This window comes from Daucus carota, chromosome 2 (assembly GCF_001625215.2).
Source record: "Daucus carota subsp. sativus chromosome 2, DH1 v3.0, whole genome shotgun sequence".
Taxonomy (NCBI): Eukaryota; Viridiplantae; Streptophyta; class Magnoliopsida; order Apiales; family Apiaceae; genus Daucus; species Daucus carota.
Genome location: NC_030382.2, coordinates 14,628,282 through 14,645,715, shown reverse-complemented (window position 1 = coordinate 14,645,715; position 17,434 = coordinate 14,628,282). Strand labels below are relative to the sequence as shown.

At 39.8% G+C, this 17,434-nt stretch overlaps 4 protein-coding genes across 4 annotated transcripts; all 4 read left to right on the top strand.

The window, feature by feature from the left end:
• Positions 1-327: 327 nt before the first annotated feature.
• On the top strand, positions 328-2,121 carry LOC108192433 (RING-H2 finger protein ATL20). The gene is made up of 2 exons (XM_017372840.2): positions 328-1,028; positions 1,521-2,121. Exons 1-2 carry the CDS (start codon positions 392-394, stop codon positions 1,970-1,972), a joined length of 1,089 nt encoding a protein of 362 aa, XP_017228329.1. The 5' UTR covers positions 328-391; the 3' UTR covers positions 1,973-2,121.
• Positions 2,122-4,619: 2,498 nt separating this feature from the next.
• LOC135150275 (RING-H2 finger protein ATL22-like) lies at positions 4,620-6,673 on the top strand. The gene is made up of 2 exons (XM_064086515.1): positions 4,620-5,431; positions 6,187-6,673. Exons 1-2 carry the CDS (start codon positions 4,789-4,791, stop codon positions 6,597-6,599), a joined length of 1,056 nt encoding a protein of 351 aa, XP_063942585.1. The 5' UTR covers positions 4,620-4,788; the 3' UTR covers positions 6,600-6,673.
• A 3,004-nt stretch (positions 6,674-9,677) lies between these two features.
• LOC135150371 (putative RING-H2 finger protein ATL69) lies at positions 9,678-10,121 on the top strand. The gene has a single exon (XM_064086650.1). The coding sequence runs from the start codon at positions 9,678-9,680 to the stop codon at positions 10,119-10,121; it is 444 nt and encodes a 147-aa protein (XP_063942720.1).
• A 1,019-nt stretch (positions 10,122-11,140) lies between these two features.
• On the top strand, positions 11,141-12,871 carry LOC108192389 (putative RING-H2 finger protein ATL21A). Its single transcript, XM_017372843.2, has 2 exons — positions 11,141-11,844; positions 12,237-12,871. Exons 1-2 carry the CDS (start codon positions 11,232-11,234, stop codon positions 12,713-12,715), a joined length of 1,092 nt encoding a protein of 363 aa, XP_017228332.1. The 5' UTR covers positions 11,141-11,231; the 3' UTR covers positions 12,716-12,871.
• The last annotated feature ends 4,563 nt before the right edge of the window (positions 12,872-17,434 follow it).

Genomic DNA, 17,434 nt, shown 5'->3' with positions numbered 1-17,434 from the left:
TTGTAAACATTATTATTAACTAATGACAACCATTGACATCTTTCCTTTAAAGACCAGCAAGTTAGAAAATTTAGATCATCAGATTATGTCATAAATTTCATGTTACAAACGATGAATCTTACTGTAAGTCTGCAACACAGAATGCACAGGGATACAATGCCTGGTTCCAGCTAATTAATAAAGTAGTGTCTGAAGAGCTTTCGAGTGCTGACAAAACTTAAGCATTCGCGGAATTTTCAATTCATTGTTAAAGTAATTTATCCCAGAATCTGTTGTCTCTATGCACACAAATGTATCGTAAACTACCTAGCACTCAAGTTAAAAGTTAATACTGCTAGCATATATGAAACCAAGCTAAGCTAACATTTGGATCAAAGTTCACACCCTGAAAATGCAGATTCCCTGTATATTCTCACTCAGCCTCTTCATCATCTTGTCGATTACACATACCGTAATATGTTTAGATACGTGCGAGCCTAGTTCATGCAGTCCTATAGCACCACAGGTGAGGTTTCCTTTTCGGCTTGATCAACAACCGAGAGAGTGTGGTTATCCAGGTTTTGATCTTTCTTGCAGCAACCAAAGTGAAATTTATCGGAATCTATTATTTGGCGGAGACTATGCAGTAAGTGCTATTAATTATACATCGCAGACTATGAAATTTAAGCCAAAGTTTTGTCCACTTCCTAGAATTGACACTTTTAATTCGTTCGGCAAGCCTTTTGAGTATGCTTTCGAGCAATATACTTTTTTTAATTGTTCATCGACCTGGTTTTATCCGGGTTTTGCATCATTTGAGGTGGTGGAGTGTGTTACTGATGTGAATGGTACAGCTATTGTGGTTGCTAACAAAGATTATAATGGCTTGCTGCCACCATCTTGCACGAATATTCTTTCTACCAGAAATATTCCGGTGGGGGTACGATGGAGTGTACCATTTTGCCGGAATTGTGAGCTTCAAAATAAGACTTGCGGGTACAAGAAGGTAGAAACGCTGGAAATTGGCTGCTCTGTATCTTCTAAAAGTGGTAAGACCCGAATCTACTATATCCTCGTCTGCATAAATATACTAATGGATTTTCTAGTGTGTGCGCCCATGGACAGACACTAACAAGTCATTAATAATGATGACTTCCTGCGTGCACCAAAATCTCTATCAATCAAAATCCTTTAGTGGCCTGTTTGGGAATCTGGATTTCATTTGAAATTCTGGATTTGATCAAATAACCTGTTTGGGAATTTGGATTTGGATTTCATTTGAAATCCACACGTTCAAATATTAGTATAAATCTGAAAATTTGAAATGAAAGCTCAAATTCTGTCATTTGAAATCCATCATTTCAAATGAAATGCATGTTTCCAAACGACCTCTAAAGTAGTTGTTAATATTGGTTCACGGGGCACAGACGCATATACCAAAGATATGAGAAGTACTTATTAAGCACAATTTATCATCAAGCTTTTTATGCGAGAGTATGATATATCATGAGTTCTTAGTATGTGCGGATCTCGTTTTGTAGGTCTTTCTACAGCTGCGATGTATGGAATATCAATTGGCGCAGGATTGCCTGCACTCTTTCTTCTCATTTGTCTGGCAATTTACGCAAGAAAAAAAGTCAATGACCATGCTCAAATCCAACAGCAAAATCATGTGCCAGATATCCCCACGACAACAATAGCACAACAGCTTCCTGTGTCTGTAATGGGACTAGACAAGCTCACCATTGAGTCGTATCCGATCACAGTATTGGGCGAGAGCAAGCGATTGCCTAAGCCTAGCGATTCAACTTGTGCAATATGTTTGTCTGAATACAAGCCAAACGACACACTGAGGACAATACCAGAATGCAATCACTATTTTCATTCAGATTGCATAGATGAATGGCTCCAACTCAATGCCACTTGTCCGGTTTGTAGGAACTTGCAGGAGTCTGCAACTCCTATACCCTCATCTACTTCGTCGAATACTTGAACTTAAAGATCTGGCGGAGAATAGTATATATATACTCTGTTAAAATTAATTTGCAGAAATTCTTTTCGGTATGTGAGAAAGGGTACATGCTCTGTTAGTATAAGATTTGTTAAGAATTACATGTAGCTAAATAGATTTGGTGATGGATATTTTTTAGTTGTTAACAATATTGAACATGAAAACGAATTATGTAGCTAAGTTTGTCAGAGACTTTTTCTTCTCGTTTGCCTCTCAATTTATGCAAGAAAAAAAATAGTGACCAAGCTCTCATCCAGCAGTGCCATCATGTGTCAGATTTCAATCGACTGGACAAGCTCACCATCGACTCCTATCCCATGAACACCAAGGACTGTGCCAGAATGTAATCACTATTTTCATTCTAACTGTATAGACGAATGGCTAAAGCTCAAGGACACGTGTCTGATATGTAGGCACTTGGCGGAGGGATCACTTGATAGGGCTGCTCTGCATCTGTCCTCGTCTTCCTCATCTACTTGGTTATTTTCTAATTAGAATAGTTTGTTGATCATATTTGTGAAAATCTTTGATCTCTGTACATTGTAGGATGGGAATGCAGGATACATATATTTGTTACTTCGGTAAATAGGGTTCAGTCTCATTTCCCATGTAGAAGAATTAAGTGAAGGTGAGCGTGGAGCTGAAATAACAAAATAATCCATCTTTTTCTGGTTTATTGGTTTTGTTTCCCCTGCTTTGCAGCAAATGAACCTTCCCTGCGTTGTTCTTTTTTCTTAACATTCTTAACAAGCGGCGAAGCCAGAAAATTGGATTTTAGCTGATACATTCTTGTAGAGTTTTTGTGGTATTGAGTGTTAAAATAATTTTGTATTTAATACTCCTATGTAGTTAGTCCTCACCAGCCTCTATGTAATACGACACTTTTCTTAACTAATGATAACCATTGACGATCCTTAGCGACTCACAACTTAAAAAATTAGACAATCAAAATCTTCATAAAATTTCATATTACAACCGGATGACTATTACAGCAACTCTGCAGCACTGATTAAACACAGATACAGTGTCGAAAACTCAAAGTTATGGAACCTTGGTTGGGTTCCAGTTCCAGCTAACTTATAAAATTGTATTTACATTGTTTTCGAGTGCTGACAAAATCTAAGTATTCGTGAATTTTCAATTATGTTATGGTATTATATCCCAGAATCTGTTGTCTCTCTGCATGCAAATTTATCGTAAAATGCATAGCACTCAAGTTAAAAGAATAAAAGTTAATGCTTCTGCATATATGAAACCAAGCAAGGTTAACTTTTGAATCAAAGTTGACACCATGAAAATGCAGATTCCCTGTATATTCTCACTCTGCCTCTTCATCATCTTCTCGATCACATGTAACGTACTATGTCATTCGAGAAACACTCACAAATAAATTCCCCCTCTGCAAGTCACCGGCCACCAACTTGGCTAGAGCCCAATTACCGAACCTCTTGTTGCTTGTGTGCTTAACTTTGTCAACTTTTTAAATCTGGTGGCAAACAATATACAAGCCAAATAACAGACTAAGGATTGTGTCAGAATGTAATTAATCACTATTTTCATGCTAATTATATAAATGAATGGCTCAAGCTCAACGCCGCTTGTCTGGTATGTAGTAACTTCCGGGAGGGATCACTTGATAGTGTTGCACTACCTCTGTCCTCGTCGTCTTCATCAGTTACTTCGTTATTATGTAATTAGACAACAGTTTATTAACAATGTGTGCGGAAACCTTTGATCTCTGTACACCTAGAAAGCAGGGATACTTCACTCACCTGCCGCACCGCGCACTCGATTCTTGGGGATTCTTCGATACTCGGGGATTCTTGGAGATTCTTTGATATGATTAATTCTGTAATTAGTTGAATACTTTATCACTTAACTACCTTATAATCTAATAATTGTGTTACTAAATAAATATATTGTAAATTGTTAAAGATATTGAACTTATTTATTCAATTATTTGGTTTAAATATGAATATAACTCTTCAAATATATGTATAATATATATTTCTAATATATTAATATTTGCCGAATCCCCCCGCACCCGAATCCCCATATTTTTAAATTTGCCGAATTCCCGTATCCCCGTACCGCGCATTCCCGTACCCGCACCCGCACTCGTGCTTCCTAGCTGTACACTGTACGATGAAAATGCAGATTGCATATAGTTGTTCATGAAATTTCAGTACATATGTCTAGTGGAAATTAGATGTGAATTGATCACTCATAGTAATTATCTTGACCTTTTCCTCCCCTGATTTGTGGGGGCTAAATAAAATTCAGAAACTAATAAATTTTAAGCTCATATGTTCTTGTAGAGTTTTTGTCATATAAAGTGTTTGTACTAAATAATCCTATGTAATCAGTCCCCGCTAGCCTCTGTGTAGCTCCGCCACTGTTCTTAACTAATGACAACCATTGACATCTTTTTTTCAAGTCTCAGAGTTTAAAAAATTTACGATTAAATATTTCTCAAAAATTACATATTACAAACAGATGAGTCTTACTGTAAATCTGGCACACTGATTACACACGGATGCAGTGTCGAAGGCTCGAAGTTATGGAACCTTGATTCCAGTTCCTGCTAGTTTATAAATATGTGTCTCCATATTTTTTGAGTCATGACAAAACTTGAGCAAATGGTAAATTTTCAATTCTTTTTATACTATTTTATCCCAGAATCTGTCGTCTCTATGCACACCAATGTATCGCAAAGTGCCTAGCACTGAAGTTAAAATTATTACTACTAGCATATATGAAACCAAGCTAAAGTTTAGATTATAGTTCACAGCCTGAAAATGGAGATATTCTGTAAATTCTCACTCAGCCTCTTCATCATCTTGTCGATTACACATACCGTACTATGTTTAGATATGTGCGAGCCTAGTTCATGCAGTCCTACAGCACCACAAGTGAGGTTTCCTTTTCGGCTTGATCAACAACCGAGAGAGTGTGGTTATCCAGGTTTTGATCTTTCTTGCAGCAACCAAAGTACAGTTCTTCGAAATCTACAATTTTCCAGAGCTTTTGTAGTCACTGATATTAATTATACATCTCAGTCTATTAATTTTAAGCCACAGTTATGTCCGCTTCCTAGAATTGACGCTTTTAAGCCGCGTTTTGGTACGCCTTTTCAATCTGTTTTGGTGGAGGAATACACGTTTTTTAATTGTTCATCGATCTGGTCTTTTCTGGGACGTGCATCATATGAGGTGGTAGATTGTCTTGGTAAGGTAAACGGGACAGCTATTGCGTTTCCTAGCAAATATTATGATGGGTTTCTGCCAAGAACTTGCACGAATATTCTGTTGAAGAAGGATATTCCAGTGGGATTTCGATGGAGTGTACCGTTCTGCGGGAAGTGTGAAGTTGAAAACATGACTTGTGGCTACAAGGATGTCAGAACGCTGGAAATTGGTTGCGATGTATCTTCTAAACGCGGTAAGACTTGAATCTGCTACACTTGTTTGTGTTCTTCTACATAGTAATTATTGCAGAAACGTATGAGAACTAATAATCAGGCATGATTTAGCTAATTGTATGGTACTATTTGACAAAGTACAGACTCTGCAGGTATATCCGTAAATATAGTACTCCCTCCGTCCCTCGGAATTATATACGTTTGGATTGGACACAGAGATTAATAAAAGTGTATAAAGTAAGATAAAGTAGTGGGAAAGAGAAAGAAAAATGGGTAAAGTGGCGGGACCCATCAATATTTAATTGATAGATTTGGAGAAGTAGATGAAAGTAGTGGGTGGTTGAGACTTTTATATTATAAAAGGTTACTATTTTAGGAAAGTTTTGAGATGTATAGAATTGAGTGGGACATCTAAAAATGGAAAGTGTATAGAATTCAAAGGGACGGACGGAGTAATTAGTATTGGCTTGACTCGGTAAAAGGCCGGACATGAATTTATCTATTTGTAGAGGAGATGTTATCTGATTGAATTGACAAACGATGAAGAGATAATGTAACAAGACATAATCAACTCTTTTTTGTTAGTACTACTTGATCACACAAATTTGAATACTAGTACGATGAAGATTGCAGATTGATTAGGAAAACTACAACCGAAAGATGCCCCTAAAAAAACACAGAGCAAGCTAACACGTAGTAAAGTTGGTTTTAGAGCTTTTTATGCTAGAGTATGATATATCACGAGTTCTTAGTATGTAAGAATCTCCATCTGCAGGTCTTTCAACAACTGCAAAGTATGGTATAGCTTTTGGCGGGGGATTGCCAGCACTTTTTCTTCTCGTTTGTCTTGCAATTTACGCAAGTAAAAAAACCAATGACCATGCTCAAATCCAACAGCAAGACCATGTCCCAGATATCCCATCAGCAACAATAGCACGACTGCTTCCTAGGTCTGCAACGGGACTAGACAAGCTCACCATTGAGTCGTATCAGATGACAGTGCTAGGCGAGAGCAAGCGATTGCCTAAGCCTAGCGATTCCACATGTGCAATATGTTTGTCTGAATACAAGACGAATGACACACTGAGGACAATACCAGAATGTAATCACTATTTTCATTCAAACTGTATAGATGAATGGCTCCAACTCAATGCCACTTGTCCGTTATGTAGGAACTTGCGGGAGTGATAAATTAGAAAGGCTGCAAGTCTGCAACTCCTATGCCCTCATCTACTTTGTTGAAATACTTGAATTTAATGGTACTTGATGTTGCTTCACGAAACTCAGTACCTGAAAGCATATGACACATATCTCTGCATATATAAAATAAAGGCAGTAGTCATTTTCAGCGATAATAATTAATTAGGGAAAAGAAAGACTGTGAAAGCAGCTAGCTGTCTGGGATCATCTAGATAGTATATCAGCAACCCAGTAACAAATCAAAACAGCATAAAATATTGTCACTGACCAAGTCTTGGTGGAATATTATTTTTTACTGAGTGCTGATAAATAATGAGATCAGGGTATCTTAAGCACCCCCTCCCCCTGGCCTCCCTCTAGCTCCCGGGCCGGGTTAAACAAACAATCAAGAAAAAGAATGTTCTGAGGCTGCTGATTTAGTTAAAGATTGGTAGTTGGTTATGAAAGCCACATGCAGATTCGATATAAATAGCCCAGTTGTTTGGTAATTCTGGTTCTGTCACTGGTTTAAAGAAATGTCATCATATTTTTAAACTATAGCCTATCTGTACCAGGTTAAGTTATTAGGTTTTTCAAAAAGTTAAAACCAGTAATAAGGAAAGATCAGTGTACATAATTCAAGTTAGAAAAATCGCTTTTCATGCACTCATGCTACATCAGAGTTTTACTGTATGAATCTCCATTTGCAGGTCTGTCAGCAACTGCTAAGTATGGGATAATAATTGGGGTAGGAAAATTTTCTTTTAACTTGTAATGCAATTTATGCAAGAAAATTGTAAAACTTATTTTCACTACTATATTTGCCAATTACAGCTCGCTGCTATAATACGCAAATATATGGAGAAGATAACATTTTTGCATTTATGAATTCAAATATTTATGAATGGAGAAAAATATATTTTTAGATAATGTCAGCATATAATTTTAGGTAAAATATTAAACTTTTTATATATGTCATGATATATCAGTACGGAAGAGAAATATTCGTCAAGCTGACCTGAACTTAAGAAGCTCGAGTTTGCTGCTTATTTGAACCAGAAATTGCTGTGGAATTATTCCAAATCGCTGTATCATCTTACTATCTTGTAAATTCTGAGTTATCCCCGCTGACAGCATTTGATATATAGTATTAATTCATGAGGCCAGGTGCTTGATTTTATTTCCCCTGCATTCCTTGACCAATTATCTAGCTGCAATATCTTTTTGATCTGTTACTCATCTTCTTATTGATGAGACTGCTTGTTGCGCTCACTTGATCATATTTTCTTGTTTTTTTTAAACTTGGCGTAAATGCATCCGAGTATTCAGAGCAGTGCTTCAGACCTCTCATTTGGTGCTGTGTCAATCTAGTGAATGTCTTCTGTTAATTGTCCATGTCAAGTTCCATCTTTAGATTACTCCATTCCTGACATAGTTTTAGCAAAGCGACTGTCATAAGAATATATTTTTTTTGTAGACTCTGGTTGCTGGTGTATAGACTCCGAAAAATTTAGATGTATTTTTTTATGTTTTGTTCCCATAACTTTGCTATATGATGGTAAGCCCAGAGACTTGCAGAGGTTAATATTATGCATTGAGTTCACTTTCTTGGACCAGCAAATCACTTTCAGTATCTTGATCTGTTCCAGATCGTGTTTTATGTTGCCTGGTTGTTGTTTCTGTGATTCATTAAGCGCTTCTCTGAATTTCTTTTCTGCAATAATAATTTGTAATAAGTGAATTCCACCACAGGAAGGACCTTGTACTAGTTAGCAATATGATCGCCTAGGAGGCGACGTATCAGAGCTTGGTTAATGAGGGGTCTCGGGTTCAAATTCCTCCTCTCCTGTTTGTTACTCCCTCCGTTTCTTTTTCTTTTCCTATTTGGGATGTCGGTACTGTTCATAACATGAGACAAATTACTAATTTACATCTAATTTATAAAACTAAATATAGTCATGAGTGATTTTGTTAGATTCGTATTTAAGAGTACTTTAATACGGTAAAGTTTTTATATTTAGTGCTACTACGAAATGAAAGATATTAACGATCAAAAGTGTGTGTTGGCAAACGTGAAAAGTACAAATAGGAAAAGTATTTAGAGACGGAGGGAGTATAATTTAGCTATATGTTTGTCTGTCTTCTTTGTCTGGTTCAATTTCTAGTTGTCTGTTGCGACTGAACCAGACAACAGGACATAAACAATAAAACAAACAAACATATAAAATGTTTGAAATGATTTTACGCACAAAAAACTACACAGCAAATAAACGCCTGTACATTGATCACTCACAAAGGTATGATCTTGACTGTTACTTCCACCGCATTTAACTTACTTACAGACAGATGATTCTAACTGCAATTCTGGAACATCGATGACACACAGATACACCGTTGAAGTACGAAACTTTGGTTAAGGTTCCAGGCTCCAGCTATTTTTTAAAATTGCATCCGCATAGCTTTGGAGTTGTGACAAAATTGAAGCATTCAGTAAATTTTCGATTCAAGTTACAGTATTTAGTAAATGATTGTCTTAGTGATGTAAATAGTACAGCTATTGCGGTTCCTAGCCAATTTCATCACGTGTTGCTTCCAGTGTCATGCAGGAATATTCTTTTTACCAGAAATATTCCAGTGGGGCTTCGATGGAATGTGCCAATTTGCGGGAAATGTGAGCTTCAAAATATGACTTGCGGGCACAAGAAGGTAGAAACGCTGGAAATTGGCTGCTCTGCATCTTCTAAAAGTGGTAAGAACTGAATAAAGTGTACTTTTTTTGTTTAATTACAGAAAATACGAGACCTGATAATCAAGCCAATTTACCTGAACTTGGAAATTGTATGGTAAAATATGATAAAGCACACTATCTGGTATGTCCATTAACACACAATTGTATTGGCTGGACTCGGTAAAGGCCGGACATGAATTTACTTTTATAAACACATTTGCAGCATCTATATTCTTAGAGGAGACGTTTTCCTGAATGAATCGACAAATGATGAAGAGAAAATGTAACAAGACATCTATAAACTCTTTTAAGCAAATTTATGTACTAAACTTTAACGGACTCGACAGTCATCATACAGAATGAAGATTTCAGAAGTAACATTTGGCACTGGATTGCCTGCACTTTTTCTTCTCATCTGTCTTGCTATTTACACAAGGAAAAAAGTCAATGACCATGCTCAGATCCAACAGCAAAATCATGTGCCAGATGATATCCTAACGACGACAATAGCACAGCAGCTTCCTGTGTCTGCAATGGGACTAGACAAGCTCACCATTGAGTCTTATCCGATGACAGTATTGGGCGAGAGCAAGCGATTGCCTAAGCCTTGTGATGCCACATGTGCAATCTGTTTGTCTGAATACAAGCCGAGCGAGACACTGAGGACAATACCAGAATGCAATCACTATTTTCATTCTGATTGTATAGATGAATGGCTCCAACTCAATACCACTTGTCCAGTTTGTAGGAACCTGCAGGAGTCTACAACTCCTATACCTTCATCTACTTCGTTGAATACTTGAATTTAATGGTACTTGTTGTTACTTCACGAAAGTCAGTAATTAAAAAACACATGACGTATGTTTCTGCATAAAATGAAGTCTGACAGTCATTTTCAGCGATAACTGATTGATAAAAGGGAAAGAAAGACCTCGAAAGCAGCTGTCTGGGATCATCTAGACTAGTATGAGCAAATCGAAACAACATAAAATATTTTCACTGACCAAGTCCTGGTCGAAAAGTATATTTGGGGTTGAAGACTAATCAGCCTGAATATTCTACCAGCGCCCCTCTCTATCAAACACGTTAGTCGTTTAGTCATGAATCATGCTGCAGTGCAGATGACAGAGACTCTTGAACGTATATACTGGGACTGAAACCACAGCTATTCTAATGTCTTTGATCATCAATAATGCACAACTTTTCTGCAAAGAAATCACATTATTCAACTCATTCATAATACTATTTAAACCACTAGAGTTTTGTTCAAACTGATCGGAGACTTCAAAATAATTGCTGGAGTCAATGCAGAAAAATACCAAGATGTTGAAAGAATATTTTAAAAAATTGACTTCAATAATGAAAGAAACGAGTTTAGCACGTAACCATCATTCCAGAAACAATTCCAAGAATAAACTCCTTTCGCCAGAAATTACTTTCACATTGATGAATTATACCGAAATACAATCAACACCCTGAATAGTGAACACCAACCTCCTTTGCTTTGCAGAATTTTGAGGTCAACGCTAGGGCTGGCAATATCAGACACGACCCGAACCCGACCCAAACCCGGAACCCGATTTACTGAGACAAAACCCGAAAGTGACCCGAAAATCACCCGTTTTGACACGAAATACCAAACCTCTTCACTTTGTCAACTTTAATGATCTCGTGGAAATTAATCTACTAACATGAATTTCCACGCATGATTATTACCGCAACTGGAACACAATAACATACTTGACTTTGATTACTTGTTAATCACTTCCAGTGTGTACATAAACACTTATAAGTTGGAATTCCTACCAAACACGTTATTAGACCTTTGAAATAACTATGACAATGTATAAAAACCACTAGTACGCAGGACTTAACAAAATCAATCTGTTTCTTTCAACTCTCTGCACCAAAATATGCAGATTTTCGGGTTATTCTCTGTCACATTTATTGTGATATTCTCCGTCACACACACAGTACTATGTGACACATGCGAGCCTGTCTCGTGTGGAACTGGACCAATAGTCCAGTCCCCTTTCCGGCTTGACAAACAACCGACACAGTGTGGTTACCAGGGTTTCGAACTTTCTTGCAACAACCGAAGTCAAGTCGTGCTAAACTTCCCTTACGTCGGAGATAGTGTGGTAGATGACATTGTAGTCGATGATATTGATTATTCATCGCAAATTATATACTTGAAACCTGATTTTTGCTTAGGAAACAGAGCCCGATTTTTCAACCAATTGGACACGCCATTTAGGCCGAGTTCCCCGGTGAAATATACATTTTTTAATTGTTCACCGCCCCCCAATTTCCCCATAATAGAACCATTTGAGCGGCTGGATTGTTTGAGTAGTGTTAATAACACGGTTGTTTCAGTTCCTACTAGTTCTTTAGACGGGTTCAGATTCCAGGATTCCCCGGATTCCTGCCAGACAATAACTTATCTGATTCCGGTGGCATTCGTCTGGGATTCACCTTCTTGTGGGGGGTCGCAGGAAGCTGGTTGCTCTGTATCTTCCAATAGTGGTTAGTTCTCATCTTATTCATTTCATAGACAGCATATATCTTGTTAGTTGCTAAAGAAAGTTTACATGATGTCGAAGGCTCGAATCTTGTCAAAGATAAAACTGGTGCTTGAGTGTGTTTAATTTAATGATAAAAAAAGGTTGACGATTCAATTAATTCCAAATAAATGTATAACTACACCAATACTCCCTCCATCCCAAATTAGATGAGCTAGTTGACTTTGGGCACGTAACGTATGATTGCTGATTAGGAAGAAATTAGTACGAAAATTGATACCATGTTAAGTAATTCAGTTTCTTGAAATCTTATAAATCTAGTAAGGAAAGTTGTGTGTACTTAAGTTGCAAAAAAAATAAAATTACTAAGTTGAAGACTTCATAAAAAATTTGCAGGTCTTTCAACAACTGCCAAGTATGGGATAATAGTTGGAGTAGGATTGCCTGGACTTTTTCTTCTGGCTTGTCTCGCCATTTATGCAAGAAAAAAAGTCGTTGACCGTGCTATCATGCAGCAGCAACATCATATGCGAAATCTCCCAACAAGAATTATAACACCAGAGCCTCCTAGGTTTGTATTGGGCCTCGACAAGCTCACCATTGAGTCCTATCCAATGACAGTGCTAGGTGAGAGCAAACGATTGCCAAAGCCTAGCGATTCTACGTGTGCAATATGTTTGTCGGAATACAAGCCAAATGACACACTGAGGACTGTACCAGAATGTAATCACTACTTTCATTCACATTGTATTGATGAATGGCTCAAACTCAATGCAACTTGTCCAGTATGCAGGAACTTGCCTGAGGGATCATTTCATAGGGCTGCAACTCCTATGTCCTCGTCTTCGTCATCTGCTTCGTTATTTTCCAACTAGGCAGTAATCTATGGTCCTGTATTGTGGATTATTTTTTGTGATTGTGTTTTTGATGGGCACGCTGTGTAATATATCCTGATAGATTATCAAACTCTATGTTAAAAATTATACAAATAGTAAAAATAATGAGTGTTTAGGATATACATTTGTTTATTATATGTTTGTGTTTAAGAGAAAAAGTATATTCAAGCAATCATCAATATACTTATATAAAGGAGAAGCGAGTGACGTGTATGTGGCGCTTCTCACATCGTTGCGTTCTATTTTTCTAATTTTCTGAAATTTTTGAATGAAAAATATCAAAAATTAGAACTACCTTTTTTAGTTTTGGGTATATTAGAAGCAAGTGTCAGAATCAGATTTTGTTTCACATTATTTATGGAATATAATAGTTTGAAAATTTTAATCTAATTTTGTTTCAGATTATTTAATTATGGGAAAGAGTAGCACACAAGTGTTATGGATCAAAAATCGAGGGGTGAGCTTCGTGCTTTTTGACTGATCTCGTGAGTCGGAACTCAGACGGGTCCTCACGAGGTGCCTACGTATCCTCAGCTGTGTGAATAATCAAGTCAAAAAACGTAGTTTTATTTTGGAGGGGTAGAGCCCTTTATATAGATGTCTCAGGGTTAGAGACTGATTAGAAATAGGATCCCTGGTGATAGAGTCCTAGTAGAAATAGGTATTTGAGTCAGAGATAGGATTGAACTGATCCCTGATCCTCTCGAGCCTTGAGATTGGGCAGCCCACGTTTCCCAAACGTGGATGCCCAACGGGCTTTTTATAACCTCAATCTGCTAGTTACGAATTTTGGGTGTTAAACCCAGAATCCGGGACTTAAACTCAGGCCTTTAATCAGCCCCGGGCTCAAAATTACCCAATAATTTTTAGGGCCAATTTCAGACCCATATCATTTGCCCCCCAACTTTGGACAAGTTTCGTAGGAACTTTTCTAAAGTTTTAGAGCATTTCAGACTACTTCTCGAGCCTATTCTGAGTAAAGTCAGCCACCTAGGCCGATTCTGGACTTTCCTCAGTCGATCCGAGGCATTTTGGGGGTACATCAAGTGTTCTGGGGCGCTTTTTGAGAGTTTTCCGGGCGCTTCCAGGGCGCTAGACCTCGCCCAGGTCGATTTAGGGCGCTTGGGGCGTCCAGGTCGACGCTGACGCGCAACTCGGGCGCACCTCGGGCGCTCAGGGGCGCTCGACCTCGCCCAGGTCGATTTAGGGCGGATTGGGCGCCCAGGTCGACGTTGGCGCGCAACTCGGGCGCACCTCGGGCGCTCATGGGCACTCGACCTCGCCCAGGATGACGCTCGCGCGCACCGTGGGCGCACCTCGGGCGCTTATGGACGCTCACGGGCGTTAGGTTTTTTTTGACACCCAAGTCAGTTGTCGACCTCACCCAGGTCGATTTAGGGCGTTTTGGGTGCCCAGGTTGACGCTGGTGAGGTCCTCAGGTGCACCTCGGGCGCTCTTGGCGCTCCTGGGTCGCTCATAGGGCACTCCTGGGGCGCTTCTAGGGCTCTCACGAGCGTTGGGTGTTTTTTCACGCGCAAGTTAATTGTCGACCTCACCCAGGTCGATTTAGGGCGTTTTGGGTGCCCAGGTTGACGCTGGTGAGGTCCTCAGGCGCACCTCGGGCGCTCTTGGCGCTCCTGGGGCGCTCATAGGGCGCTCCTGGGGCGCTTCTAGGGCTCTCACGAGCGTTGGGTGTTTTTAACACCCATGTCAATTGTCGACCTCACCCAGGTCGATTTAGGGCATCCTTGGTGCCCAGGTCGACACTGTTGAGGTCCTCAGGCGCACCTCGGGCGCTCTTGGCGCTCATAGGGCTCTCCCAGGGCGCTTCTCGGACGCTCTCGGGCGTTGGGTGTTTTTAACACCCATGTCAATTGTCGACCTCACCCAGGTCGATTTAGGGCATCCTTGGTGCCCAGGTCGACGCTGTTGAGGTCCTCAGGCGCACCTCGGGCGCTCGTGGCGCTCCTGGGGCGCTCATAGGGCGGTGCTCGGGCGCTCTCGGGCGTTGGGTGTTTTTAACACCCATGTCAATTGTCGACCTCACCCAGGTCGATTTAGGGCATCCTTGGTGCCCAGGTCGACGCTGTTGAGGTCCTCAGGCGCATCTTTGGCGCTCTTGGCGCTCCTGGGGCGCTCATGGGGCGCTCCCAGGGCGCTTCTCGGGCGCTCTCGAGCGTTTTGGGACTATACATAGTTTAAACATGGATTATGCAACCATTAAGAGTAATCATGCTTGATTATGACTTGTTAATGGTATGAGATAAGATTAGGCCTTAATCAAGGTTTTAGGGGCCTTTTCTAGGCTAATCCCTTGATTAGGGTTTTATTGGGTTTTATACATATTTTATACATGAAAACATGTATAAATATTGTATTTTCATTTATTTTTAGTCTCTAGGAAAATCTAGATCCTTCTAAAACATTCTAGATTATGGGCTTTTTCTTGGGCTTGGGCTAGTTGACCTGTAATAGCAGGTCACTTAGCCTGTTGACCTGTTAGATGACCTGTTGGCCATCCTATAAATAAGTGAGCATCCTCATTTCTCACTTCTCACTTCTCACTCTACAAGTTTACAACATCTCTCTAGAATTCTCTCAGGCCTCAAGCTTTCACCACCAAGGTTCTTTCGAGCTCAAATGGCTGATCGGGAAGCATCACGCTTGGCCAAGATTTCCAAGGCCAAGGGCACCTCCTCCAAGTCCAAGAGAGGTACTCCTATAATTATAAACTCTTCTTGTTCATCTTTACTTGATTTGATCAATATTATACAGGATGAATACCCCTCCCTAGCCGAGCTAGGTTCTTATGGCTATGCTGCCGATTGTTCGCCTTCGTTGGCTAAGGTCTATCATAGATTGCTTAACTTTCCCAAGGCTTATTCCCTGGTCCGTGCCGAACCCGGGGATAGGACCTGTCATTGGGATCCTCAGCACTTCTACTAGCCGGACTTAGGTTTCCCCTGCATCCCTAAGCTCCTAGCTGATGTGGGACTCAATCCTTGCCAATTGACGCCCAATGCTTGGCGTATAATCCATTGTTTCATGGCTCAGTGCCTATCTAAAGGCCTTTCCATGTCTGTCCCATTGTTTCGTAAGATTTTCCAATTCAAGAACTACCCGACGGGCTCTACGGGTTCGGTTCTTATTAGTCATCGGCCTGACCAGCCTCATATTTTCAATAATTCCTCCATTCCGGATAACAACCCTCGTTGGAAGAAAGTGTTCTTCAAGCTACACTGGGAAGGGGGATATTGGGGAACTCTATTCAGATCCAAGTTTTGTAAGGTCGTTGATGGGAGTGTCGACTCCATCCACCTATCGGATGTCGAGAAGGCAGCCTATGCTGAATTGGTCAAAGACAATGGCCAATCCAAATGTTGGGATCTCCTTGATGAGTTCAATCTTAGAAAGCTTGGTCTTTCAAGGGTTAGTGATGAAGGTATAAACCTTTTTTTACACCTAGGACTTTTCTCGGGTCTACCCCATTATTCACGACTTAACTTATTTCTTGTTTTCCTTTTGCAGCTGCCACAAAAATCAATGAGCAGAATGCGCCTCTCCAAGAGGAGACGGGGCGGATGAAGCGGCATAGGTTGGCTAAGGACCCTCGGGTCCCTCGGGAGTTGCCCGCCTTCCTTCAACCTGATTCGGCGGAGGGCGGATCATCTAGTCAACTGATAAGTGGTATTTATACACACTTATAGGCCTTCATTTCCATTTAAATTGGTTGGTTGTACTTAAGTGTTTAGTGTCTTTTGATGTGTTTTTATTGTTTTTCTGTGCAGGTCACGAGTTGAGGTGATGAAGTGATTTTCTATCATTTTAGATTGTTTCTGGTGCATTATTTGCAAGAATGGAGAATTGTGGATTCATCAAGACTTGGGATTTTGTGGGTACATCTTCTACAAACCCTCACGAGAACACACTCGTCCACTAGAGCTATCTAGGGGTTTAAAGGGCTTGTTGCATATGCTAAATGCAACCGTGATCACCTACGGAAGTGGTACTAGGAGCGAGGAAGGACATGCACGCGAGAATGAGCTGAAAATGAAGAATCAGGGCTGCCATGACAGACAGTAGCGCGCCCGCGCTACTTGTTAGCGCGCCCGCGCTACCTACTGCTGCCACTAGCGCGCCTGCGCTAGTTTAGCGCGGCCGCGCCCAGCAGAAGTTCCCCGGGCCGATTTTTGAAGCTTTCTGATGGATTTTCGCAGCGGTCGAGGCCCGGTTGACTTGGTCAATGTATTTTAATTTCTCGTGTGTAAAACCCTAGCCTCCAAGTAGTTTTATTAGAGAACAATATCATAGTTTTAATTTTTATCGAAGCACATTATCAGTTTGTATTGGATCGTTCTTCGCGAGGAAGTGACAGTTTCGAGCGAGATCGTGAACATCAAATCTGTAACGTTGTGATCTTTATTATTAATTCAAGCATTTTTATTCCATTTAATTCTTGTCTTTATTTATCATGTTTTCACTAGAACCCATGATGTCGATTAGTTCGATTATGAACTAACCGCCTTCATGGGATTCTAATGGATTTATCGATGTAGTTTAGTAACGAATGTTAATTACTTGATTGTGTGATATACGTTGATTTCTTTGCATGAGCCGTGCTTATTCTTCTTAGGAGAGTAGCTAACTTCTAAGTTGTTTGTTAATTCTTTCTGAAGCGAGAGTGGATGATTGAATTTA

Coding starts and splice junctions, on each gene's coding strand:
- LOC108192433 (XM_017372840.2), top strand. CDS start 392: ATGCAGATTCCCTGTATATTCTCACTCAGCCTCTTCATCATCTTGTCG. Junction 1,029..1,520: donor CTCTGTATCTTCTAAAAGTG/GTAAGACCCGAA, acceptor CTCGTTTTGTAG/GTCTTTCTACAGCTGCGATG.
- LOC135150275 (XM_064086515.1), top strand. CDS start 4,789: ATGGAGATATTCTGTAAATTCTCACTCAGCCTCTTCATCATCTTGTCG. Junction 5,432..6,186: donor CGATGTATCTTCTAAACGCG/GTAAGACTTGAA, acceptor CTCCATCTGCAG/GTCTTTCAACAACTGCAAAG.
- LOC135150371 (XM_064086650.1), top strand. CDS start 9,678: ATGAAGATTTCAGAAGTAACATTTGGCACTGGATTGCCTGCACTTTTT.
- LOC108192389 (XM_017372843.2), top strand. CDS start 11,232: ATGCAGATTTTCGGGTTATTCTCTGTCACATTTATTGTGATATTCTCC. Junction 11,845..12,236: donor CTCTGTATCTTCCAATAGTG/GTTAGTTCTCAT, acceptor AAAAATTTGCAG/GTCTTTCAACAACTGCCAAG.